General features: G+C 42.7%; 1 protein-coding gene across 1 annotated transcript; it reads left to right on the top strand.

Annotated features, from left to right (window-relative positions):
* The first annotated feature begins 1,710 nt into the window (after window positions 1-1,710).
* On the top strand, window positions 1,711-7,072 carry zic5 (zic family member 5 (odd-paired homolog, Drosophila)). Its single transcript, XM_072257317.1, has 2 exons — window positions 1,711-2,701; window positions 6,639-7,072. The coding sequence occupies exons 1-2, from the start codon at window positions 1,711-1,713 to the stop codon at window positions 7,070-7,072; spliced, it is 1,425 nt and encodes a 474-aa protein (XP_072113418.1).
* Window positions 7,073-24,107: the final 17,035 nt, after the last annotated feature.

The raw sequence follows: 24,107 nt of genomic DNA, 5'->3' as shown, positions 1-24,107 counted from the left end.
ATTTCTCTTCGTTCTCTTTACGGAAACACCGCGGCAATTTAAACATATTTTCAGCTTTCTGTTTAAAAATATATTATATTAGTATTGAATGTTATGCTACAATTCCCAAGCTTTGCAGAATAATTGGACGATGATTACAGGAAAATCCTTATTACGTTATTTCATTTGGGAACAACAGGAAAAATCGAAATAAGATTAAAAAATCCAACATCTTTATTTTTCATTGATAAGTTGTATGTATTTCTAATTAATTACAACCCATATTACTCGCTTCTTTATGAAAAAAGGCAATCGCAAAAATTATTAATTGCCAAAACTGAATACAATATGTAAATCAGAAGAAGATTGAGGATTTGAATCCCTGTCGTGGAGATATAATGGTGTTGCTGATGCCTGAAGAACATGAGGCAACTGCATATTATGGTGCGAGTTAGAATGTTGTTTTAGATGGATTTAGTGAGATTGAAACATTTACGTTTGTATATCATTCCCCAATAATAAAACTATCTTTATACACTCCATAAGATGCTCGGTGTTCTGATCTTATGAATCGCTGTACTTCATACTAAGGTGAAGAAAGAACACTCGCTCATTCCTCATTGATAACTTCCATACAAAGTTTACCTTTACCTTAAATATACTTCATAAACTTATGATTATTTCTACTCTTCAGTTTTAATATGAACATTTAAAATACAAATCATAAAAGGTGATATCAAAATAGCCATGGATTTTCTACGTTACTGGCGCTTAGTTTACATGTTCCTAAATCCCCGTTTTATTTGTAAAATTGTATTACTTTTGACCACCGCTGGGTATAAAAATAATTCTACGACTGCATCTCCAAATTGGTTATTTGTAATTTATGTTAACATGCACAAAGTAGCAATGAGTAAATTATGATCATTGTAAGTTTGAACCTAAAATCCCAATGCAGTAAAATATTAATATTTAGCGTAAGTCGTTTGTATTTATGTTAGAATTGTATAGCCAGCTTTGGAATCAATAATTTTAAAATGTTCCAAGCAAAACACTGTTGAACATGTGATGCGTCATCAATGCTCATGGCTTAGAAGCGAATTTAAAAGGTACATGACCACAATCAGTATTTTACATAAACCCTCCGGAGAGGGGTGGAGACGAGCTAATTGCAATCTTTAATGGCCAGTTATGGAGTATCCCGGCCATAAGAGTTTGGATGGGGGGGGGGGATGGAGGGAATAAGTTTACTTAAGTTTCGGAGTCAAAATTTGAGCAGAGGAACATCGTGAGAAGTGCGGGCGGAGAGGAGGGGTGGGTCCCGCTGCGCCGCTCGACTGAAAACAGGCGAATTGCCTGAACGGCGCGTCTGCCAATCACCCCCAAAGTCTCCAATCGCCGCCCTGCCATCTCTGAACTATATTTCCCCACCGTGTCACCTAACTGTTGTATGATCTGCCAATCGCTTGAGAACACTGTGAGAAAGGCAGTGTTAAAGGGTGCTTTTAAAAAGTACTTTAAATACGCTTCCATAAAATATTTCCAGGCTTTGTTTTTTTGTGGGGCAGGGTGGGTGGGGGGAGGGAGGGGGAAGGAAAGAGAGAGAGAGTGAGTGAGAGAGAGAGTGAGAGAGAGAGAGAGAGAGAGAGAGTGAGAGAGAGAGAAAGAGAGAGAGAGAGAGGGAAAAAACTGTCCCACCAACTAGCGTGGATGGACTGACCAGTGTAAGCAATGGAAGCCGCGCTAAGCAAGCGGTATTCGGGCCTGAGATTATCGGACTTGGCAGGAAATCAACAGCAGCCTCATCAGAACATGTCAGGCTTCCCGGGACTGGGCAGCCAGACACACACACACCCTGGGGAGATCAGCAGCGACCCCAGCGCGCCTCTTACTCCTTTCGGGCCCGAGCACATGGCTCAGGCCAGTGCTCTCAAACTCAGCCCATCTCAGCACATGGCTGCGCACCCCGAAGTCCAGACAGCGGCGATTTTCGGCTCGGCACAGAACTCAGCCAGCTACCCAGCGGGTCACCCCCACTCAGGCTACGCGAGCGGCAGGGACTACATTCTCAGGAGAGACCTCTCAGCATCTGCCATGCATGGACTGGGCGAACAGCACTCGTCATCTCCCTCTCACCATCGCCACCACCACCACCACGGCATGTTTCTCTCCACAGCGGGTAGCTACGGGCACTCGGAAGTGTTCTCGGGTCTCCACGAGCAGTCTGCAGCAGGAACCCACCCAACGTTAAATGGGCAGATGCGCCTGGGGTTGCCGGGGGAAATCTATAGGCCGGAGCATTACCCGGGCTCTTCCCTGCACAGTTATACCTCCATGAACTTAAACGTTAACCTGGCAGCGGCTCATCACGGAGCCGGAGCATTCTTCAGGTACATGAGACAACCCATCAAACAAGAGCTAATCTGCAAGTGGATTGACCAAGACGACACTTCAAAGAAACCTTGTTCTAAAACTTTCAGCACGATGCACGAATTGGTAAATCATGTCACGGTGGAGCACGTCGGCGGGCCCGAGCAGAGCGTTCACATTTGTTACTGGGAAGAATGCCCCAGAGAAGGCAAACCGTTCAAGGCGAAATACAAATTGGTCAACCATATCCGAGTTCACACGGGAGAGAAGCCTTTTCCTTGCCCGTTCCCCGGTTGCGGAAAAGTATTCGCTCGCTCAGAAAACTTGAAGATTCATAAAAGGACGCACACAGGTTGGTGTCAAACACTCTGCACTTTGTTTTTAGACCCCTCAACAAGTACACTCCGTTATCTCCTGCAAAGTATTTTTTTGCGCTGACAAATCAAATACTGTATGGTATTTTTTCTCTCTAGACTGCGAATCTAACCAGTTTCCGTTTCTATCTCATGTGCACGCTGCTTAATTATACAAACAATTCTCAAAGTCGAGAATGTGAAATTAAAGCGTATCTCGGCTTCTGTGGAAAGGTTCTCCGGGTTTGCGAGTACAAACAGTTTGGAACGGGGTTACAAAGGCGGCATTCTTTATTTCCTGACCGGGAACTTGAAAGTAAAATGTCACAGGTCTGAGGGGAATTTAGCGCGGTTAGTCGACTTGCTCGCGAGAAGGCTCTTCGAACGCCAAATCACCAAATTAAAACCAGACGTTTCAAAACATCCTTAAACACCAAGAACGATCGGGCTGATCAGAAAGAGGCGAATTTTAAATTAGAGTGACAAGCGTTCAACTGAGTTTCGGGGGAGATTGTAAATAGTATCGAATGCGTTGTGCATTTTGTGGCAGAAATGTTATTTAAAAGTCGTTGAAAGAAATATTATCATCATGCTTGCAGACTATGCGCCGTTATTCGGTTCATTAAGTGCCATGATGTAGGGGGTTGCGATCTCATCGTCAATAAATAAGCCGCACCAATAATCTTTGCGCCCTGATCCCCGAGGGTACTCTACACCTAACATGAACAAAGTTTACTGGGTATCTCTAGTATAACAGTTTAGTTGCTGACGAAATAAAGCAACCTGGTCAGAATTTATTGTTGCAGACAGATATTATCCCTTGGAGAATGTTTATTGACGCATGCCTTACTTAATTATTTCCATTGATTTATAGTGTGCTGTCAGAGGGCATAAACAGATAGTGTTACACCTATCCGTTTAATGCTTTCTTAATGTTTTGTTTAAATGTTAAAGCAAATGGTCCATGACTACTTTGATTACAGGTTCTATCTAAAGAATATGTTGCACAAGTTTAAAGTAAAACATGGTTGGGTTCGGGGGCGAGGGGGGGGGGGTGCGGGGGACGTGCGGAGCGCTCGGGACTCCCATTCCAGCCATGTTGGTCAGGAGGCAAGTGCAGGAATAAATTCAGTTGTCCCGAACCATCCATCTCCTCTCAGGAAACAAAAATCTTTTCAAGACGTCAGGTTTAGTCAAATTGATGTCTTGTATTGTCTCTGCGCAACCTGCCCCCCCACACCAAAAAAAAAGCAGCGTTTACAAGAGAAGGCCAAGCAAGGCCGTTCAGAGGCAAACACTTCTGCCTTTGAAGGCGGTGCCCGGGGTTGTTGGCTGCTGGAAACTTTAAAACAGCCCTTTATTCGTGTTTTAAACAGAGTCAGACTGGACCTTAAAACAAAACAGAAATTCGCGGCTGGAATGTTAACTACTTCCACGATGACCTGTGTAGGCTTGGTTACCACAGCAAACAAAAGAAGATAAATAATTAGTAATTCACATCATACAGAATAGCAGGACAACTTTCTCGCTTTGGTAATGCTGGGAGATGGAGGAGTTCAACTTGCTGCCGATCCCAGCAAATGGAGCCTGTGCAATTAAGATTGTGATATATAAAAAAAGCAGTCACACTATCAGGCTCATAAGATCCGTGTTGCTTATTTTCGCCATTGCATTTTGGAACTGTTTTGGGGAGGGGTTGGGAGGGGATGTGATAAAGGTACACGCCTCTGTAACTCCAGACAATAATGGCGATGTACCTTTGAAGAGTTTATAGCTAAGATGCTGCGATTTTCTAAAATGTTTCTGCTCCTCGAATGAATGTGTGCTTTCCTCCTACTGTTGCAGAAGATGGGGAGATTGGAAACGTCACGAGTTTGGGATCAGAAGTTGTGCTGTCCTAGGAAATGCTGGAAGTTTTTATTTGAGATCGGAAATTCCAGTAGAATGGGCTAGTGTGTCTGTGTTGCCCAAAGGTTATAAAAGCTGCATCCTTCCAGGAGAAAATCCTGCATTGTCCCTACGTTATATTGATTCACATTTCTAAAAAGAAAGGTGAACTAGTCATCTCAGGTTAGCTGTTGTATCACGAGAAAATACGAACAGCAGACTGGACAGGTCCATACCGTCATGGATATGCTGTCACGTTCAGGACACGAATGAGGTTTATGTCTGAGGGCGAAGTCGCTTTTACCAGTCAAGTGCTTGCTGGATCCAGACTCGCTCAGTTCCTCTCGCCTAATATGCTGCTTACGGCCAGAAATTCCAGACCAAGCGACGAGCCAATCCAAGAGGCAGGTTATGGCCAACCTGTGGGGCGCGGATACTACATCGAGCTGCAGTAGTTCACAAAGCAAAATATAAATATTAATGTCTATAAATACAACCAGATTGTCACTGGATGCCGCTGGTCTATGCCTTGTTTCAACCAGACCTCATAGCCTGCTTAAAATCATTAGATACACCCAAATCAGGGACATTTCATCAAAATGAATGCGAGGCTGCAAGATAGCAAGGTCATGGCAGAGTCGATCATATTATGAAGAACATCACATTTTAACTGAAGAAAACCGTGTCGCCTAGGAAAATGGTCACCGGTTCAGTTCAGTGCTATTGTTATCCATATCACTTTAGTCTGTATTGCAAAGCAACTCTTAACAGTAGTGAATCTTGAAATAAACGGCAAAGAATGGGACATTTGGATTTTAATTGAAGAACTCTTACTGCAATAAAGGTGGAAAGGAGAGAGATAGCTGGATGGATTTGGGAAGTTGTCCCATTATTTGCTTATGTTGTGGTGATAGGGAAATATCAGTGCAATACGTATAAACATTAAATATTCTAGATCTGATTAAGTTTGCCGAAATACTGAATGCCCAAATACGGAAGGAAAAATATAAGGTGTAGGAACGGGGCCTAGGGTCGGTGCTTACGGCTCCTTACTGGTTTAACACACACAAAATGCTAGGTTAACTCAGCAAGTCAGGCAGCATCTATGGAGAGGAGTCTATGGAGTCAACGTTTCATGCCGAGACCCTTCATCAGGACGCACTTGTTTAAATTGTTACAAATTGTAAACCTCTGAGCTCTGCAAAATTCTGAAGATATAAGTACCAAGCCGTAATACCTTCCTTGCAGTCACTCGCTCGGTCGCAGCCTCAAAGTATTGATAGGTGCCGTGTGTGGAAAAATGTTGTAAGAGGTCAGAAGTTGAAAATACTTGGCTTAAAACTTCTCGCAAAACGTGTTTGACCACTTCACCATGGATGGAGATCGAGTCTGAAACTCCTCAATATTCCAGGCAAACGTGTGGAACCTGGAGAAAATAAGACTGATGTAAAGCTATTATTTGCAATCATAATTAAGATTTTTTTTGTTTTAGGAAATAGAAACATTTCTCGTCCCGTATCGAATCGCCACAAATTGAGAGTACATTAAATATTTTTCTTGCAAAAAGAAATCGCGTTTTACATGTGACTGCTGGATGGAAAGATAAACTGCGTTACCAAGTACAGCCTTAAACCTCACCAGCTGTTTACTGTTATAAAACTGTAATGCTAAATGTGTATACCAGGATGTAAATATAAATGAGAAGAAACAATGGCTCCTGGAGGGGTTAGCAAAGCCAGAGAATGAAAGGACGTGAAGGGGATTTTAGGTAAAGAAAAAGCCTTACATTTCTATAGCGCCTTTCGGCAAGTCTGGAATCCGAAAGCTCAACTGATAGTGAAGTGGTTTATTTGAAATGCGGTTACTGTTGTAATGCAGGAATTTGCCCCTGTAACCGAGGCTAAAGCGATGATAATAAAAGCTTGCATGTTTAACAATTTGCACAAAACAATAGAAATGTGTTTGAAAAACTCTTTTTCACTCTGTACGAAACGCTCCATTCGGTTCTCTTATTGTCTTTTTTTTCCCCCCCTTCCTTATTATTTTCAGGAGAGAAGCCTTTTAAATGCGAGTTTGATGGTTGTGACCGGAAATTTGCCAACAGCAGTGACAGGAAGAAGCATTCCCACGTCCACACCAGCGATAAACCATACAACTGTAAAGTAAGAGGCTGCGACAAGTCATACACTCACCCTAGTTCTCTTCGCAAGCACATGAAAGTCCACTGCAAATCTCCTCCCCCTCCCCCTGGCTCTGGCTACGAGCTTTCAAACACATCCCTGGGGATGGTATCCCCGGCTTCAGAGACAGTCAGGGGCCGCACCGCCAGCGTGTCTTCGCAAGTCACCAACCTCAACGAATGGTACGTTTGCCAAGGGAGCGGGGCGACCAACAACCTGCACACACCTTCCAACAATGGCACCTCATCCGACACCGAGGATGAGGAAGTTTACACGAACTCTGATCCCAGGACTATGCTCTGACACAGAAGCGAGCAAATGGGCAAGAGTCAACACAGGGTTAGTGGCAATGGAACCCCGACAACTAAAGGCAGCTAGGATGGCCAACGCCGTTTTAAAACCAGCTAGATTCAAACCTCGTAGGATATGAACTTAAGGGCTAAGGATCCGATCCTAGGCAACTTTCTGGCCTCGGTGTCAGTCAAAATTATTGTGTGTACTTCGAGGTAAAAGAGAATCGCAATCTCATTTACTTTCAGACTATAGATATTGATTTTATGAAATCAGACGTGACTTAAACAGATAAAACATATCATCAGACCCATTTCGGACTGGCAATCGACCCACGAGACAACATGTCGCTTCTTGGAACTGACTGATACATGCGTAGCCGTTCTTTTGCTTAGCGCCCAACTCACTCGATTGACAGAAAAAAGGGAAATCCTACAAATCTGCGAAGCCATCATGGACTACAATCCCCGGAGGAAAACGAAACCGCTATAGCCTTGTGCTCAGTGGAATCACCCTGTGCCAGCGGCTTCGGTGACCGAGTATAAACAGCATTCTATTTACATATCCTAACATACACAGCTGAATTAGAACTTTCCTGCTATCTATGAAAGGATTCTTCTATCAGTGAAACTCACAAGGACTCTGTTTGACCCTGTGAAATCAGGATCATCAATATATCAACCCTTAAAACCAAGAGCCCTGGGATTCTATTGTGTGATGTTCTATTCATCATGATGTAGTCAAAAATCTTCATATTTTACTCATAATTATTCAGGCCTTCAGACCAACAAACTAAAGAGCACTAATATGTCCTTAGAGGCCAGAAAATGCAAAAATGACAGGCCTGTCCCTGTAGGATTTGTACATAATTGTTGTGGGCTGCAAGTCGTTAATGTAATCGTTAGGTATCTTAAGAATTTTTTTGTCCATAAATGCTCTTTTATTTGTAAACTATAATTTATTTGCTGATGTGTAATATCTTTCTGCGATAGTACAGACACACCAAAGAATTATGTTATTACGTTTGGTGCGGTATTGTGGTGTTTATGAATCTGTGACGTTTAATTTCTGCCTACTTGAATGAAATGTAAAATGTGAAAAGTAAAGTATGTGACAGTTTATTTTTTCCTCCATGGTGGTTAATCGTTGTACCTACAGTATTGGTCCATGTTATAATTATGATGCATGTTGCAGTCACTTTATATTTGCCTTGCATTGACAACGCCACCCATAACTCCTGAATGGAGAGAGAAAAAAACACAACCAAGACATATCAGTTCTTTTATTACAATGAATGGTCCACGTGTAATTTGTGTTTCAGTGAAAGACGTTAAACCGTGTGACAGTGTATTTTACAATTGTGAATAAAGAAATATTGTTTTTCCCCCTCCGTTTTAATATTCACATTCTGCATTAAATGTGTAAGTCCTAACAAATGTCAAAACGTGATTTTTTGGGGGGGGGGTTGCAAAAGAGGGAAAAATAAAATTCATTTCAGACAATGATGTAAAACTAAATGAATTAAGGCCACGGGTCGTAACTTTTATGATCAGTTGTTCGCTGTTGTACACGGACCTTGCTTGGCCTCTGTGAAAATATTTACCTGCTTAATCGCAGAATGGCACATTGAAGATGCTTCCTGGATACAATTGTCAGACGCCAAAGAAACACTTCCCAATATTATTTGGAGCTGACATCTCAAAATGACGTCAACAATGCAAGAAAGGAAGTCACGTTTGCTCTCAAAATGTTGCCCAACTCCAAAAGCTGCAGGTTAGGGACAAGCTGGGAGATATATCGACTGGCTTAAAACAAGATTCAACGACGAGTCCTGTTTTTTTAAAAAACGTAGTTGTAGTATATAAATATGCTTAAGAGTTTTAATATTTTGGCAATTATTTTGTAACCCCGTCCTCCAAGTATTATTAAACTTGTTGGTTTACAGCTAGTTGGCTATCATGTCAAACTCCACCATTGAATAGATTTCCCGAAAATCAATTTCTGATCGTATGCTCCCGGAAATTCCAGACATGATCAACTTCTCCATAAGTCAGCATCTGCCACAGTGTGAGCAAGTATGTCCTTCGACTCATACCGGATATTTGAACTATTATTGTTGACTTTGCCTGCGTTATTGACAGCATTGTATGTCTTCTAAATATCACGCCTCGGTATCACCTTGTAAAGGTAGACACCCTATCACTTAAAGACGAATTTAAAAGGCTGTCAGCTCTCAGGAGGCGCATCCTACAGCCTGGAATGAGGGGGACCCCGTTTAATGTACATTATGGTGATATAATTGACAGAACCCTTCGGTCAAAGTGTCAAAGAGCGGATGGAATCGTGGATGAAAGTGTGGACCCGGTTTTCAAGAAAGCAATTCGTGGAATGAATGATATGTGTCCGTAATGAAAATGGTTGTTTCTGTGAGATTCACAATTAAATGCATATGAAGTAGAAGAAGACTCATGTAAATGAAGGCGCCAAATCAATGGGAAAACTTACAGGACTCTAATGAAGTTTCTTGTGAAAAGAAGGGCTGTACAAAGGCATCGGCACATGAATGATTCATGGGAAATATAAAAGATAAAAGATATCTAACAATAAGCAGATCGTTGTAAAGAATGTAAAAAAAACACACACACACTTCCCCTGCAAACTCTCCGCATTTAAAGGCACAATCTCGTTCCCCTAGTGTTCACTCTCTTCCCTCTGCGGGCAAAATGTGACAATGTCTGTCCTGCGCCACTTCAAAGCAATTTACTCCAGAGCGGAAGACTTGGCGCTTGGACACTCTTCATGGTGTGTTACAATTTCTATGGCAATTGGCAGAGCTTCGCTTCGCATTTAAATATATTTTCAATAAAGCCACTTATTAGGGTCTAAGCGGCACATGATTTATATAATAACCACTCTTCTTCACCAAACATCTCGTGTTGCAGCGAGCACCTTGAAAAAAAGAGCATAAAGTACAGGAATACTTTGTCACTGGGACATTCGCACGAAAGCCAACAGAATGCAAGAAACGCGTTCCAACTCTCGCCACATATTTTCAGGCAAACAGAAACACGAGTCAAAAGTCCTTCCCGCACAGACATCATTCACTAGAAAGTAGGTAGATTGTTGCAAACACCCTCTTTTGTCAACGTTATAAGGCTTTCTTAATAAAGTATCGCCAGATAACGCAGAAAATGACCTTTCCCCAGAATGGGGGTAGGGGCTGCTGCTAGACAAGGTGTTTTAACGGGGTGGCTAGTAGATTGATTTGGAATTAGTTTGGGAAGCGGCGTAGATGTAATGTAAACAGCAGGGATAACTGCCTTTTCATTTTGTGAGGTGTGCTTGGTTTGGTGAGGGTCATGTTGTCCCTTTGCAGCTTGCGCGTGGATAGAATCAAACGCGGAAAACCTGAGTTAGATTCTTTAAAAAAAAGATTATACTTAGGACACAAGACACGGCTCGCTGTCCCTATAGCGAATAAAGGAATAAGCCTTTCTTTTCGTCTGTCGCTGACCAGTTCAGAGAGAGAAGTCAAACACACACACACACACTTTATACATGTATGTATATATATAGTATATGTATATATATTTATGTATGTATACATATATGTAGTGGAGGAAGTGCAACTCAAGTCAACAGCAATAACAAAAAGGAGGAGAGAAAAAGGAAAAAGTGCAAGTGTCTAATCAGGCAGGGAGAAGTTCAAAGGCAACGTCTTTGAAATTCAAACTACTGCTTTTACGGTACATCAACATGGCGCGTTAAGATTGCTATGGCAATGAGCGATTCGAAAGTAGGTTGCATCCAGAGCAGTCTACCTCGATTCGCGACAGTCTATTAAGATACAGTTGCATTGACCTTTAGTTTCATGCCATGTTAGTTCAGTCAATTTTCACCGCATCAGAATCTTTCATATTTTGTCTTTTCCCCTCCAGGAGACTCTGCCCCCCTCCCCTCACTTTTCCTCTCCCTTCCCTCCGCCCACCTCCCCCTCCCAAATATCGGCGACTTTATTTTTTCTTGGGGATGGGTCTTGAAGTGTTTACTCGGCTCTTTCTCTCCCCCCTCCTTTTTTTGCACTCACCAACTATTGTGTGCAATATGCTACCGTCCTTTGTTTATCTAATACAAGTACTCAGTGAATGGTGAAAAATAAACACGATGGAAAATAACCAAACAGATGATTCCTCCGAGTGAAAAACCCGGGGACTTAATAAAAGAGCGAAGCAGTCACCGTTGAATGAGAAACCCTTTGAAGTGGAACTTATTATCTGAGGAATACTTTGCCGTCGTCCTAACAACACAGCTGAATTGAAAAGCGCTCCCTTTTGTCAACGATTTGTTCTCCTTTACTAGAAAGCCCACTGAAATTACTTACATGAACTGCCTTAACATACAGACTGTGGAAATCAGGAACTTTGCAACGCAGACTTTCTGACGCCACACTGCTGAATTTTAGGGGAGGTGTGGTGGGGGAGAAAGTGGAGAGAGCGGGGTGGATTTTGAACAGATCGCAGGGGCTCTGCGTGTGTGTGTGTGTGTGTGTGTGTGTGTGTGTGTGTGTGTGTGTGTGTGTGTGTGTGTGTGTGTGTATGTATGTGTGTGTGTGTTTGTGTGTGTTGCAGAGGGTGAGTTAAAATTTCGATTTCTGGTGCGCATTATGCATATTCTTAAACCGCCTCCTCATACAACATAATGTCAGATACACAGACCACAATATTCCCCCACTAACTCTCCGTCCGCCTCACCGTAAGACTTAAAAACAAGAACACTATAGATGACTGGCCTCTCTTTGTACACACCACATCCTTTTTTATACAAATTTATTCATAACAGATGCATAAATACACCACCGATTTCAGAATTATACGGCAAACCAAACGCCGATCTTACGCTTGCAAAGTTGCAAACTCTATCCGTTCTCTCCTGAAAGTAATTATTTATTATGAAATGTTTGTAATTTGTCTTAGGTTTTGTCTGCTGGAAAATAATTAAACACGACAAATGTTACCAATATACAGCGATCAGCCTAACATTTCACTAAAACTTCCCCCAAATTTCTCATCTATATAATATATGTAAATACAATAATCTATTCTACCCATACCCATTAGTGAAAGTTAGTTTTAAAAAAGCCTCAAATGGATACATTGAACACAGAATTTATTTTGGTCTTGGTCATTTTCGGTCAGATTGCGCTTGATGGCTACTGGACAGAGTTTGCCAGCAACTATATTATAATATTTAGCACTTCTTAAACACTCTCCCAAAAAAGCGCCGGCTTTCAATCTGAATATCCTGAAAAATAATGTGCTCTCTGAGAACGGCGCACCAGTGGTAGCGTTACAAGCAGAGTGCATTAAATATTGAATGACACTGGGGGAAAAAAAGAGCTTGTCAAGGGGCACTCAGCCTGAAAGTCTTTCTTTGACTTTTTTTCTGCACTGCCCTGTCCGACTATTTAAGCTGGTGTTAATTAAGGCTGCTTACGATTCAGCTCGATTCCAGCTTTGTCTATTTACTCACCACCCTTGTCAAACGACATCGTTAGTCTAACCAGCTTTTTGCACACACATTTAGTTTAGTAAAAGTGCACTTCTTTCAGTTGACGTGATAGAAAGGCAACAGGGCTGGCCCTGCAGGTGATTCTGCAAACCCCGGAACCTCCTTTAAAATATTGATTTAACGTTACAAGATCGATATAGCCACATTGAAACAAATGTGTCATCGATGCATTTAAATGGATCTTTAAACCAGTCTTCATTTATTGGATGGATAATGTAGTGTGATCCTTACAGAACACACACACACACACACACACACACACACACACACACACACACAACCCCAACACAAACACAACACGCACGCACCCGTAACACGAACACACGCATAAACATACATACCCCCAATATTCCAATACCCACACAAACATAGCTCTCTCTCTCTCCCTCACACACACACAAACATAAACATATACCCCAATACCCGCACAAACACGGATAACACACGTGTGTACACACACGCCCAAACATGAAGATATGCTCATCTTCCCCTCCTCCACCGCAAACACAAATACTCCCCGTAGAATCACACATAGACACACACATACACACACACACACACACACACACACACACACACACACACACACACACACACACACAAAGCATGCAGATAAAACTCTCTCCCATCCACACATATCAACTAATAAATAATAATAACTTCAAATTTATTCTCTTAGTTTATGGGCAAGACACTTCAAGCTGCTTTCGAAGAATTCAACTCCAGATGTTCTTGCTTGGCAATCAATTCGCTTCAAACTCACACAATCAGTGCGGTTAATGGTTGCCCGAGGAATCAGCCCAAATTACTGTTTCGCCATATTATTTTATTGACGCATATTGTACAATTAAGGTTACTGAAAACGATAAGCTAAGTCTAAAATTTAAACCGAAAGAAAACTACAAAAAGAAATATTCCTGGTTTTGCTAGGGAGATCTGTGGTTTGTTGGTAAATAGAAACGCCCTGCTGATTGGTTCACACTCCAATACCAGTCAGCAAAACAATAGCAGCGACCAAAGGAAAATAAACAGGCCGCTGGATAGACACCAGGTATAAAACAGCTAACAAAATAACCTTCTTCGCTTCTGTGTTAAGAGGGAAGATTGTTTCAACAACTGAAGCCAATTTGGATGATTTATAGATAAAACTTGACCCTGCCTTTAAAAATCTTGTTAAAGGAAATCATCCTCGTCAGAGAGGAAGATTGCCTTTCCCAGACCTGTGCGAATGGAAAGTGAAAGGCACCCTTAAGTCAGGAAATGAACTCCGATATTTCACTTCAAGAGCCTGGAGTTTGCAGACTGCGCCATTTGGGCTAATTCATACACTATTTGCAAATATTTTCCACTGATTATTGAAAGGATGGGAATCTGACTAAAGTAAATATTTGCTTGCACAGTTTGGGGAAAAAAGAGACATTTTTTGGGAAAAATTCAATAATCTTTTAGCACGACTTTTAATTTATCACCCGTAAGTCCAGAAAAGAGAAAGCACGCTGGAAAATGAGCACTGTTTGCTCCTGGAGTACAAGGACTGCTTATTGAAAACGGAAGATCCACGTGGTGCTCGAACTGGGCTGGCTTTAATAAGGATGTTAAATCATTCTGTATTTCTCCCCAACTAATACGGGCAGCAGTGGTGAGCAGTGTCTCCGGCTTGCATTCAAAAGCGATGGAGATGGAATAATTATGCAATGGCTTAGAAAGATGGCGGACCAAACATGTCAGCATGTAGAATGTTTTCTTCACTTCGGTCAGGCAGTTTGCATGGAATTACGGAATTCACTTCAGGTGGCCTGACAATCTTTATCATCATTCAAGGAGACCGTGCAAACGGGTCTGCGGAAGAGTGGGAGGTTGTTCCAATCGGTGCAAAGGACGCACGCACTCTAAACTGCAGATTGAGCCTACTGTGGAGGATGAAATTGGGGAACGATCTGATATACGAAAGACCATGTGACCATAAGATGTAGAAGCAGGATTAGGCCATTCGGCCCATCGAGTCTGTCCCGCCATTCCATAATGGCTGATTTATTATCCCTCTCAACCCCATTCTCCTGTTTTCTCCCCGTAACCTTGACTCCCTTACAAATCAAGATCCTATCAAACTCCGCTCTAAATATATATCCAATGACTTGGCCTCCACAGTCGCCTGTGGCAATGAATTGGAGATCATATGAATTAAAAAAAGACAAAGTTGTAAGATAACGCATAGGAAGAGAGAGACACGTTGGTTTCCACTAACACTCACTGCTAACGGACCAGGCAGAAGTTGGAGAAACAAGTTTGCTGCCTTCGCCGCTCTCATTTCACAATTCTTTTCTGAAACTCTTTTCGTGAATGCAACATCATACTTAGCCGTCCTTTTGTCGCTTTAAAAATCCAGTGTACATTAATTACCGCCAACTAAGGAAACACTTGCTGAACTTTCAGTCTAGTTTGGGATTAGTGTAAACCCCAGCGTTTGTTTTACAGTGAGGTCTGGGGGTGGGGGGGGGGATTCCTGTCGATGATGATGCTGTATTCTTGGACTCTATTCTTCTTGCTGCTTCAAGTGTAGAGCTTTTCATCGAGAAACACTTTAATGGACACACATTCATAGTCTAGGCTCCGTGCCAAAAATCCTCCAAGCGCCTACCTGGCGCACTGCTTAAATTTCTTGAATAGGTGGAGAGAGAGAGAAACAGAAAGTAAACCAGACATCGTGATGTTCTGGGAAACTGTTAAGTCGTTTTAGGACCCCCCAAAAAAAGCAAATTAAATGGACAAGAATTCTCCCTCAGAAGTTGCACAGTTAGAGGAGCCTGTAAGTACCCATAACTCAAGGTTTTTTTTTGTTTGCGACCATATTCAGAGCCTGCTAATATACTCAGAGCAAGGGCTTTTGTTACAGATGGCGGAGTTGTTGAAAGTGCGGTGTCTATTGCTTTATGTGCCTTTCTTAGAGAATTCTTAACTACAAGCGAATTGAGTGCCGGTGTCCTTTTGAATTAGGGCCTGGTTGAATTGCGGTAAATTTTAGGAGCGATTCATTTTTCTTCCCTGAAGTCAGATTCGGGCAACTGTGACTTCACCTATTAGCCCCGATGTCTTTTCGAAGAGAGTTAAACATCCGACAATGTGCGCTCCGGGGCGCCACTTTCTTGACCTCTACCCGTTTTTAATAGTTTCATAGGAACTTCATTAAATCAATTACTTAGTGGGCACATCATAATTTATTTGTAATTAGCACTCCAGAGCTTGTTTTTTTGCAACAGACCTCGAAAGACTGCCCAGCGGGATGTGGTGTGTACGGCGAGGAATTTTGTTTTGTATTCACTCCTGGCATTATTCGAGAGAAACAATAAGTGTAATCTCACATCTTAATCTAGCGCCGAGTCAGGAGAAAACAAACAACCGAGTGTGACAATATTTGTCTTCATTTAGAAGTTCATTGTGCCGATGAGTTGTATAGATATCCAGTATACTGAGTTATAGGGTCTGTGTGCTCAAAACGGACGGGGGGGGGGGGGTGGCTTCAAAGGGAAAAGGAGCGCGTGTCCCTGTGTGGATAAGTGCGAGTGACAGAGGCAGAAGAGGAAAGTGAGATTGTGCTAATGTAGGGGAGTGAATGTTAGAAAGGATGTGAGCAAAGATAACAGGAGAGGAAGGGGGTGGATCGCGATGCGTGGGAGGCCCGTTGTACAGGTAAAATGAGAATGACATGAAGGAGGAGTGTGTGAGACAATGTATTTAAAATTAAGCGCAAAACAAGGGCAATTTTAACCTTCCCACCCTTCTTAAAACCGTTGGGCTCGTACCCACAGCCCGCGTGATTTTGTCTGCTATCGATGAAAAGTAACACAGAAGGGAAGCAAGACCTCTGCGGCGCAGAGTCTCACCTATCTTTTGCCCCGCGAGTTAGGTTGAAATTTCTCCCAGAGAGAAAATTAAACCAGCCGTGGATTCTCTGAGATTCGGCCCGTTTGCCATTGGTCGGTGAAGTGCATATCCCAGAAAGGACAGAAAGACTTGTGTTCAGTAAAAGTTGGTATTTGGAATGGTACAGCTATTACACCTCACATGGAGAGGTTTTGTCTGTGGGTAGAGGGGACGGGCGTTGGAGTCGTGGGGGGCGAGTATTTTAAAAGTTGAGTAACTACATCTGGACGAAGATAGATCAGGAATATGGGGAGGCATGGGGGGCGCGGTTAAGGGCTATGGGGACAAGGCGGCAGAAAGCGGTTGAGGGAAATAAATAGCCATTATTACATGGCGGAGAAGATTCGATGGGCCAAATTGCCTGATACAACTCCTATATCTTATGGTTTGATGTACATGTTTGGATGTAGCATAGGGTACTGAATCGCCCTACAAACTGTACCCAACAAATGACCCACACCGGATGAAAGATATCAGGGCCCAGTCCTGATGAACGGTATCAGGGCGCAGTCCCAATGAAGAGTTTCTGCCCGAAACGTCGAGCGTGTATTCCCCTCCATAGTTGGTGTCTGACCCCCACCAGCATTTTGTGTGTGTTGCAAAAGACCTATACCCAAGGATGGTTGGGGTAAATTAGTCAGGTGTGGCAAGTTGAGCAAAGCCAAATCAAGAAGTGTAAGTGAAGATGAAAAGAACTGAAGAGGGCGCAGAGAAAAGCAAATATTTTCCAGTTGAATGGGTCGTGTAAAGTGGCACGTAACCCATTTGGGCCAGAAACAATCCAAATTCCAATGTCAGATGTAGCAAGTGGCAGATAGGATTAGAATATAACCGGTCTCATTGTTCTTGGCTTGGAGAGGGAAAGTGCACTGGAATCTCGGGGTGATGGTACCGCACAGAAATGGACCCTTTCTGCTCACCTGTTCTATGCTACTGTGAAGCCTCAGTTTGCTCGTTTCACATCCCGTATCTCTCCAGGGACTCCTAAAGTTCAAACTCCCTTTAAATGTAATTGTATCTGTCAAGACTGTACCTTCTTATTCCAGATATTCACCACCCTCTGTGAAAAATTTGAAACTCAGATCTCCTTTAACTTCTCCCCTCTCACTTTAAACCTGTGCCCTTTAGTTCTAGACCCCCTGCCGCGGGAGAAAGATCCTGAATATGTATCCTTTCTAGTTTTGTAATCCTCAATAAAGTCTCTCCTCAACCTTCTGTGTTCCAGAACAATGATTAGGCTCCAGTTCGGAAGTATGGGGTGAAAACTTTTACCATGAGTTCAAAACCCATCATGGCAACAGGGGAAAATAAATTTAATGAATTAAATAGTTCAGTAAGTCTGATGACAAGAATTGTGGTTTGTTGTAAAACACAGGTGATACACTTCGTCTTATATCCATACCTGTCTGCGGATTGCAAATGTAACACTATTTATATAAACAATGGAACAGATTCTTAATGGCGCTGTGAAATGGGCCAACAAATCTCTCAGCTAAGAACGCCGAAGTGCTCATATTCCTTGAATTTGAAAGAAACCTTTTGAAAAGTTACACTATTAATACATTTTAGAAGTAGTTCTGTTTCATTACCCGCTGATGGTAAATTTGGATGAGATGTAATGCTGTCCATTGATCAAAGAAAAAGTTGAGGCTCAGTTCTTGGCCCCTCAACCCGTGGAAAGGAGTCAGAATATTCACTCCAGAGGAGTGTACTGCAATATTTCTATCTGCCCTCTTGATCCTGAGATGATAAACAAAGGCAGGACCAGTAAACTGGGTTCTTCCTAATACCAAGCACCCAACCATCTTCACCCCTATTCTACCCGCTGATAAATATAATTACATGAGGTGGGCTGAACAGGAAGAGGGGATGAAGAATGGTTTTCTAAATGCAACAAAATAATGCTGCCACTTTAACAAAATCAAATCGCTCCTTCAGACAAATGGTCACTTTATATTATATCTCTTATTCATCTGCCACTTAGGACGTGGCTGTTTCTTGGGTGTAGCTGGTCTCCAACCAGGGACTTGGCTTGGGAATGTTACCAATGCATATGTGTGTTTGGCACTTTTATGCAAATATTTTCACTCCAAATATATGGAATGGAGTCAGCTCCAGGCCAGATTGGTGGTGGGCAGTCTATGGTCATCTCACCTGTTTAACTCATTTCATGCCAGGTAGTTTTGTTTTAATCATAAGTCCCTTTTGCATGATATCTATGGCTTAGTAGTTAAGGTTCTCACCTCATTCGAGGTTCTAATTTTACTTCAAGTATGTGGACAAGAAATCCCAGTTAAAATCGGGGGAAGGATTAGAACATAGAGCAGGCCCTTCTCTCGGCCAAATATGATACCAATTTAAATCCCATCTGCTTGCGCGTGGTCTATTTCCCTGTCTGTTCAGGCTCCTGTTTAAATGCTTTTTCGATGTTGCTAAATTTCATTGTTTTTTTACGTGTAATAATCAAATGCGTTTCTGTCCGCTCTGAACATCACTAAATTAGATTATCAGTTGATCACCATATTTCTGCAGCTGGGTATTTAATCTATTAAAACGCATTCTAGAAGAGCCATAGAGCATTACAGCACGGATACAGGCCCTTCGGCCCCAAAAAGTCTATGCTGGCCTTAGAAATAGACACTATTCCCTTTCCTGTAAGATACTTTCAGATTTTCCGACATGGTAAATAATGCTATAGAAATGTACACTTTTCGCTGTTCTTTTTACTAAAATTATATAACAGAGTGTGAGTATAACATAGTATATATAACATAGGCTAATATTTTTTTAAAAAGCCTTAAAATGTAATGTGCACATCTGTATTTTAAAAATTAATTTTGTCAAAATTCTGAATTTTGGACATTTGAGACCTGAAACTGTTTTTTCACTTTCCTCAAACCAACTCGAAATACCCATTTTCTTCAGCGACAGGTCACGGATACAGCAAGTGGCCATTCGGCCCGCTTAGCTAGTTTGGCCACTCACTAGATTACCGCTGATCGAAATGCGCTTCACGCTCATTGTCAGCTTCACCCACTTCTTAAAACATATTGATCACAATTTTGAAAATGTCAATTGTCGTCCTGACTTTATGTTGAGGGTCAGGGAGGATAACAATGGAGTTTCTTTCCTTCAATGCAACATCACTTTAACATGGTTTTAATGTGCCGAACCATCTCACAGCATTTGTTTCTCCAACGCTATCAAGTTCTTTAATCGAAACTCGGGGGATCTCACGAACATTAATGTTCGCCACAATTTAACCCTTTTCGGCTGTTGCGAAAAAGGGGGCGTTTGATTTAATTTCGCCATCACTCCATTAACGCCAGCTGGGTTAAACCAGTTGATCAGCGAACCCAAACATATCGAAAGAATAAAATGCTCCGGCTAACGGGCAACAATTTTCGTGCAGAAATATCAAAATGGTGGAAATTACCATAAATCATATTGCAAAGAACTATTTTTCCCTTATTAAATGTAGGGTCCCTGCACTTAAAATAATCGCATTTAAACTGTCAGTCGGTCAAAACATGACAACCATTATCTATTTGTATTAAAGGATTTAATATGACCGCTGCGGATACAGCTGTGTTTACGTACTGGTTCGCACCTCGTTAACGTGCACCAAATGTAATAAAAAAGCCTCAGCGAGGCACATTTCTCCTCCGTTCAGTCTTCGGCTTCTTCTGCGATAGTCCCCACATCGGCCGGCATTGTGTTGGGACGTTCTGATAACGTGGCAATCACCTCCCAACTGCGTGTACTAAGAACCTGTAACGGTGCAGTACCGTGCAAGAGCAGATCCTTCGGCCCGCAATGTCGTGCCGAACAATCTCTTCGGCCTACACAATGTCCATATCCTTCCATTTTCCTCACATTCCCGTGCCTATCATCTCTTAAAACTCCCTAATGCGGAAGTAAACTGTTTCAATTTTCAGGCTCAGTAAATACACAATTCAGTCACTGGCGGTTTGGAAATAGTGCGAGAAGTATAAGGCTTGTAAGTTATTTTAATTCAAAAGACTTGGTTATAGGAGCAACACACATCAAAGTTGCTGGTCTCGAAGGGTCTCGGCCTGAAGCGTCGACTGTACCTCTTCCTAGAGATGCTCCCTGGCCTGCTGCGTTCACCAGCAACTTTGATGTGTGTTGCTTGAATTTCCAGCATCTCCAGAATTCCTGTTGTTTACTTGGTTATAGGAGATCATTTTGTTTCCCGTTCTCCTAGATCCGGCCTATCGGGTCTGACTGACAACTCAGGTCCGCTATGTTTGGGGTGGAGAAGGGAGATTGAGCAAACAGGGCCACGGAAATGCTTAAAGCAGGAAAGTTGGACCGAAACAACAGCGGCGACAGTACTCACTCTTCTCTGCACAGCCTCTGACCTAAAGGATGATGATCTTGTTAAAGCCGTGCTGTGGCTCCTATGGAGAAAGGTGGGAAAATCTCCCCCAGTGCGAGGATCCTGTTCAAACGATTCCTCTGTGTGAAGAATCGAGACACAATCAATTTTACGGAGAAGGAAAGCCAATATCTATTGGCACCCATTACTCAACTATTTCAGAAACCGGGTTCAGATTTATTACCACTAACATACAGTATCGTGAAAGTTGTTATTTTGCGCAGCAGTGCATTGGAATACTTAAAAATACTACCAATTATAATACGAAATATGAAAAATAAGTATTTCAAAAATATAGCCCAATAGCCTAAGTTACAGAGAAAGGTTCAACAAGTTGGGTCTTTATTCTTTGGACCGTAGAAGGTTGAGTGGGGACTTGACAGAGGTGTTTAAAATTATGAGGGGGATTGATAGAGTTGACGTGGTTAGACTTTTTCCATTGAGAGTGGGGAAGATTCAAACAAGAGGATATGGGTTGAGAATTAGATGACAAAAGTTTAGGGGTAACATAAGGGGGAACTTTTTTTACTCAGAGTTGGTAGCTGTGTGGAACGAGCTTCCAGCAGAAGTGGTTGAGGCAGGTTCTATGTTGTCTAAGTGGGACTAGGATAGGGTAAGAGTTCGGCACGGACTAGAAGGGCCGAGATGGCCTGTTTCCGTGTGTGTGTGTGTGTGTGTGTGTGTGTGTGTGTGTGTGTGTGTGTGTGTGTGTGTGTGTGTGTGTGTGTGTGTGTGTGTGTGTGTGTGTGTGTGTGTGTGTGTGTGTGTGTATACATACACACATGTATATAGTGAGGTAGTTATCGTGGGTTCATGGACCGTTCAGAAATCTGATGGCGGAGGGGAAGAAACTGTTCCTAAAATGTTGACTGTGTGGCTTCAGGCTCCTCCTGTACATCCTCCCTGGAGGTAGTAATGAGAAGGAGACATGTCCTGGATGGTGAGGGTCTTTAACGCCGCCTTCTTGAGGCATCAGGAGTCCTCGACGGTGCGGAGGCTAGAGCCCATGATGGAGCTGGTTGAGTTTGCAGCGCTCTGCGGCTTTTTCCGATCCTGTGCATTGTTTCCCCTTCATACCTGATGGTGAGGCCACTTGTCAGAATGCTCTGTACGGCACAGCTGTAGAAATTTGCTGGAGATTTTGCTGACATAACAAATCTCCTCAAACTCAATAAAATGTAGCCACTTCCGTGCCTTCTCTATAATTGCAGCAATGCGTTGGACCTAGGATTCATCTTTAGAGATGCTGACACCCAGGAACTGGAAACATCTTGCCCTCTCCACTGCTGATCTCTCATGCGGACTAGTGTGTATCCTCCCAACTTCCTCTTCCTGAGGCCCACAAACATTTCCTTGGTCTTACTGACACTGGGTGCAAGGCTGTTGTTTCGACAGCACTCAACCAGTCGCTTTCTCTCTCTCTCTCTCTCTCCTCTACGTCCCCTCGTCACCATCTGAGAATCTGCCATCAACAGTTGTGTCATCGGCGAACTGCGCTGTGCCCCGCCATACAATCATAGAGCAGCGGGCCTGTGCAGATTGTCGACGTGGAGGAGATATTATTTCCCATCCGCACTGATTGTGGTCTCCCGATGACGATGTCAAAGATCCGGTTGGAGACGGAGATACAGAGTCATCAGACTTCCAGAATTACATAGAAATGACAGGTCGGAAATCCGTCCTTCCCGTAGGACTCTCTCAAAGCGATCAGCAGGTCCTCTCCTATCACGTGACCATTTGAAAAACGACAGTTAAAGTGGCCCAGAAACCAAATAATCACAATTTGGGAATATCTCTGGTTTTGGATCTCCTGGTGCTCATGGTTTACTCTGACATCTCGCACCAGAACGTCCCTGAAGTAGATTCTTTATTCCTCTCCATAGTAATGGTCTGACTTGCTGAGTTCCTCCAGCATTGTGTGTGTGTTATTGTGGATTTCCAGAATCCGCAGAATCTCGTATGTTTTATGATGAACCATCAACCCTTCGTCCGCTCTCCATGATGGTATCGCAACCAAGGATGTCAGAAAAAATCGACTGGGACACAAATGCCTCTCAGTGTCATGAAAACCTATTTGGACCCTTGCATTTGTACAGCTTTAACTCCGTGGAAGTTTGGAAAGCTGAATGAATCTCACAAAATGTCCTCAGACGAACACCTCATAGGGGAACCAATGCACAATATCCCCTGCTCTGATCTATCATTTGCAAATATTTGATAAACGTACAGAGAGGTCCCATTTGTAATACTGTAGTCACTCCAAACTAATCACAAAACACAAAATGACCCGAGATCCAAGTCACAAACATGAAGGTGTTGCAAGGACGTGGCTGGGGACAAACCCAAGAGCAGGACGCAGGCACGAAGACAGGGTCGTGAGGCGTTAGCGCAGCCGCGAACGTGGAACAGGTATTCAGGAGAATTTTCACACGGAGACAAGGTATACGTAGATTATCCAGGGAATGGCGCGGAGCTTAGAACTGACAGTCCTAAGGAATCAGGAACCAAGGTTTACACCCACTAGAATAGACCAACGAACCGGCGAAGCACGATACTGACGCCAGGGTTCTTATCCTCAGTTCGCTGATGGAAAGCAGGTGTGCTGTAATTAATGAAAACCGGAAACAATTGGAAACCAGACGGGGGGATTAAAACCTAATCAAGGAAATAATAGCAAGATGGGGCAATGCCGGACAGTAGGAGATATTAGAACAGCAATTTCCTCCACTTAACAAAACAACTATTGTTGGTATGGTTGTGGAATAAGGCCATAAGACACAGGAGCAGAATTAGGCCATTCAGTCCATCAAGTCTGTTCCGTCATTCCATCATGACTGATTGATTATCCATGTCAACCTCATTCTCCTGCCTATTCCCTGTAGCCGTTGATACTCTTACTATTCAAGAAGTTAACAACCCCCACTTTGAATATACCCAATGACTTGGCCTCCACAGCCATCTTTGGCATAAAATTCCATGATCACCTTCTATGCGTAAGTTTCACACTCACACCATTCTGTGAGGGTGCAGGATTCTCCTGGATTTCTTCCTGGGTTCATGAATATCATATATTAATGGTGTCTGTTTTCATTCTTACATCTGGAAATTGCTTTTGATGCAACCATTTTATCCTCTTCAAGTTTACAGTTTGGCCTT

The sequence above is a fragment of the Mobula birostris genome, chromosome 5 (genome assembly GCF_030028105.1).
Source record: "Mobula birostris isolate sMobBir1 chromosome 5, sMobBir1.hap1, whole genome shotgun sequence".
In the NCBI taxonomy this organism is placed as follows: Eukaryota; Metazoa; Chordata; class Chondrichthyes; order Myliobatiformes; family Myliobatidae; genus Mobula; species Mobula birostris.
The sequence above is the reverse complement of the archived record's forward strand: the minus strand, read 5'-3'. Positions and strand labels throughout refer to the sequence as shown.

Bases quoted from the DNA above. Each gene is read 5' to 3' on its own strand.
- zic5 (XM_072257317.1), top strand. From the start codon at position 1,711: ATGGAAGCCGCGCTAAGCAAGCGGTATTCGGGCCTGAGATTATCGGAC. The intron at 2,702-6,638 runs GTTGGTGTCAAA...TATTATTTTCAG, and splicing joins TCATAAAAGGACGCACACAG to GAGAGAAGCCTTTTAAATGC.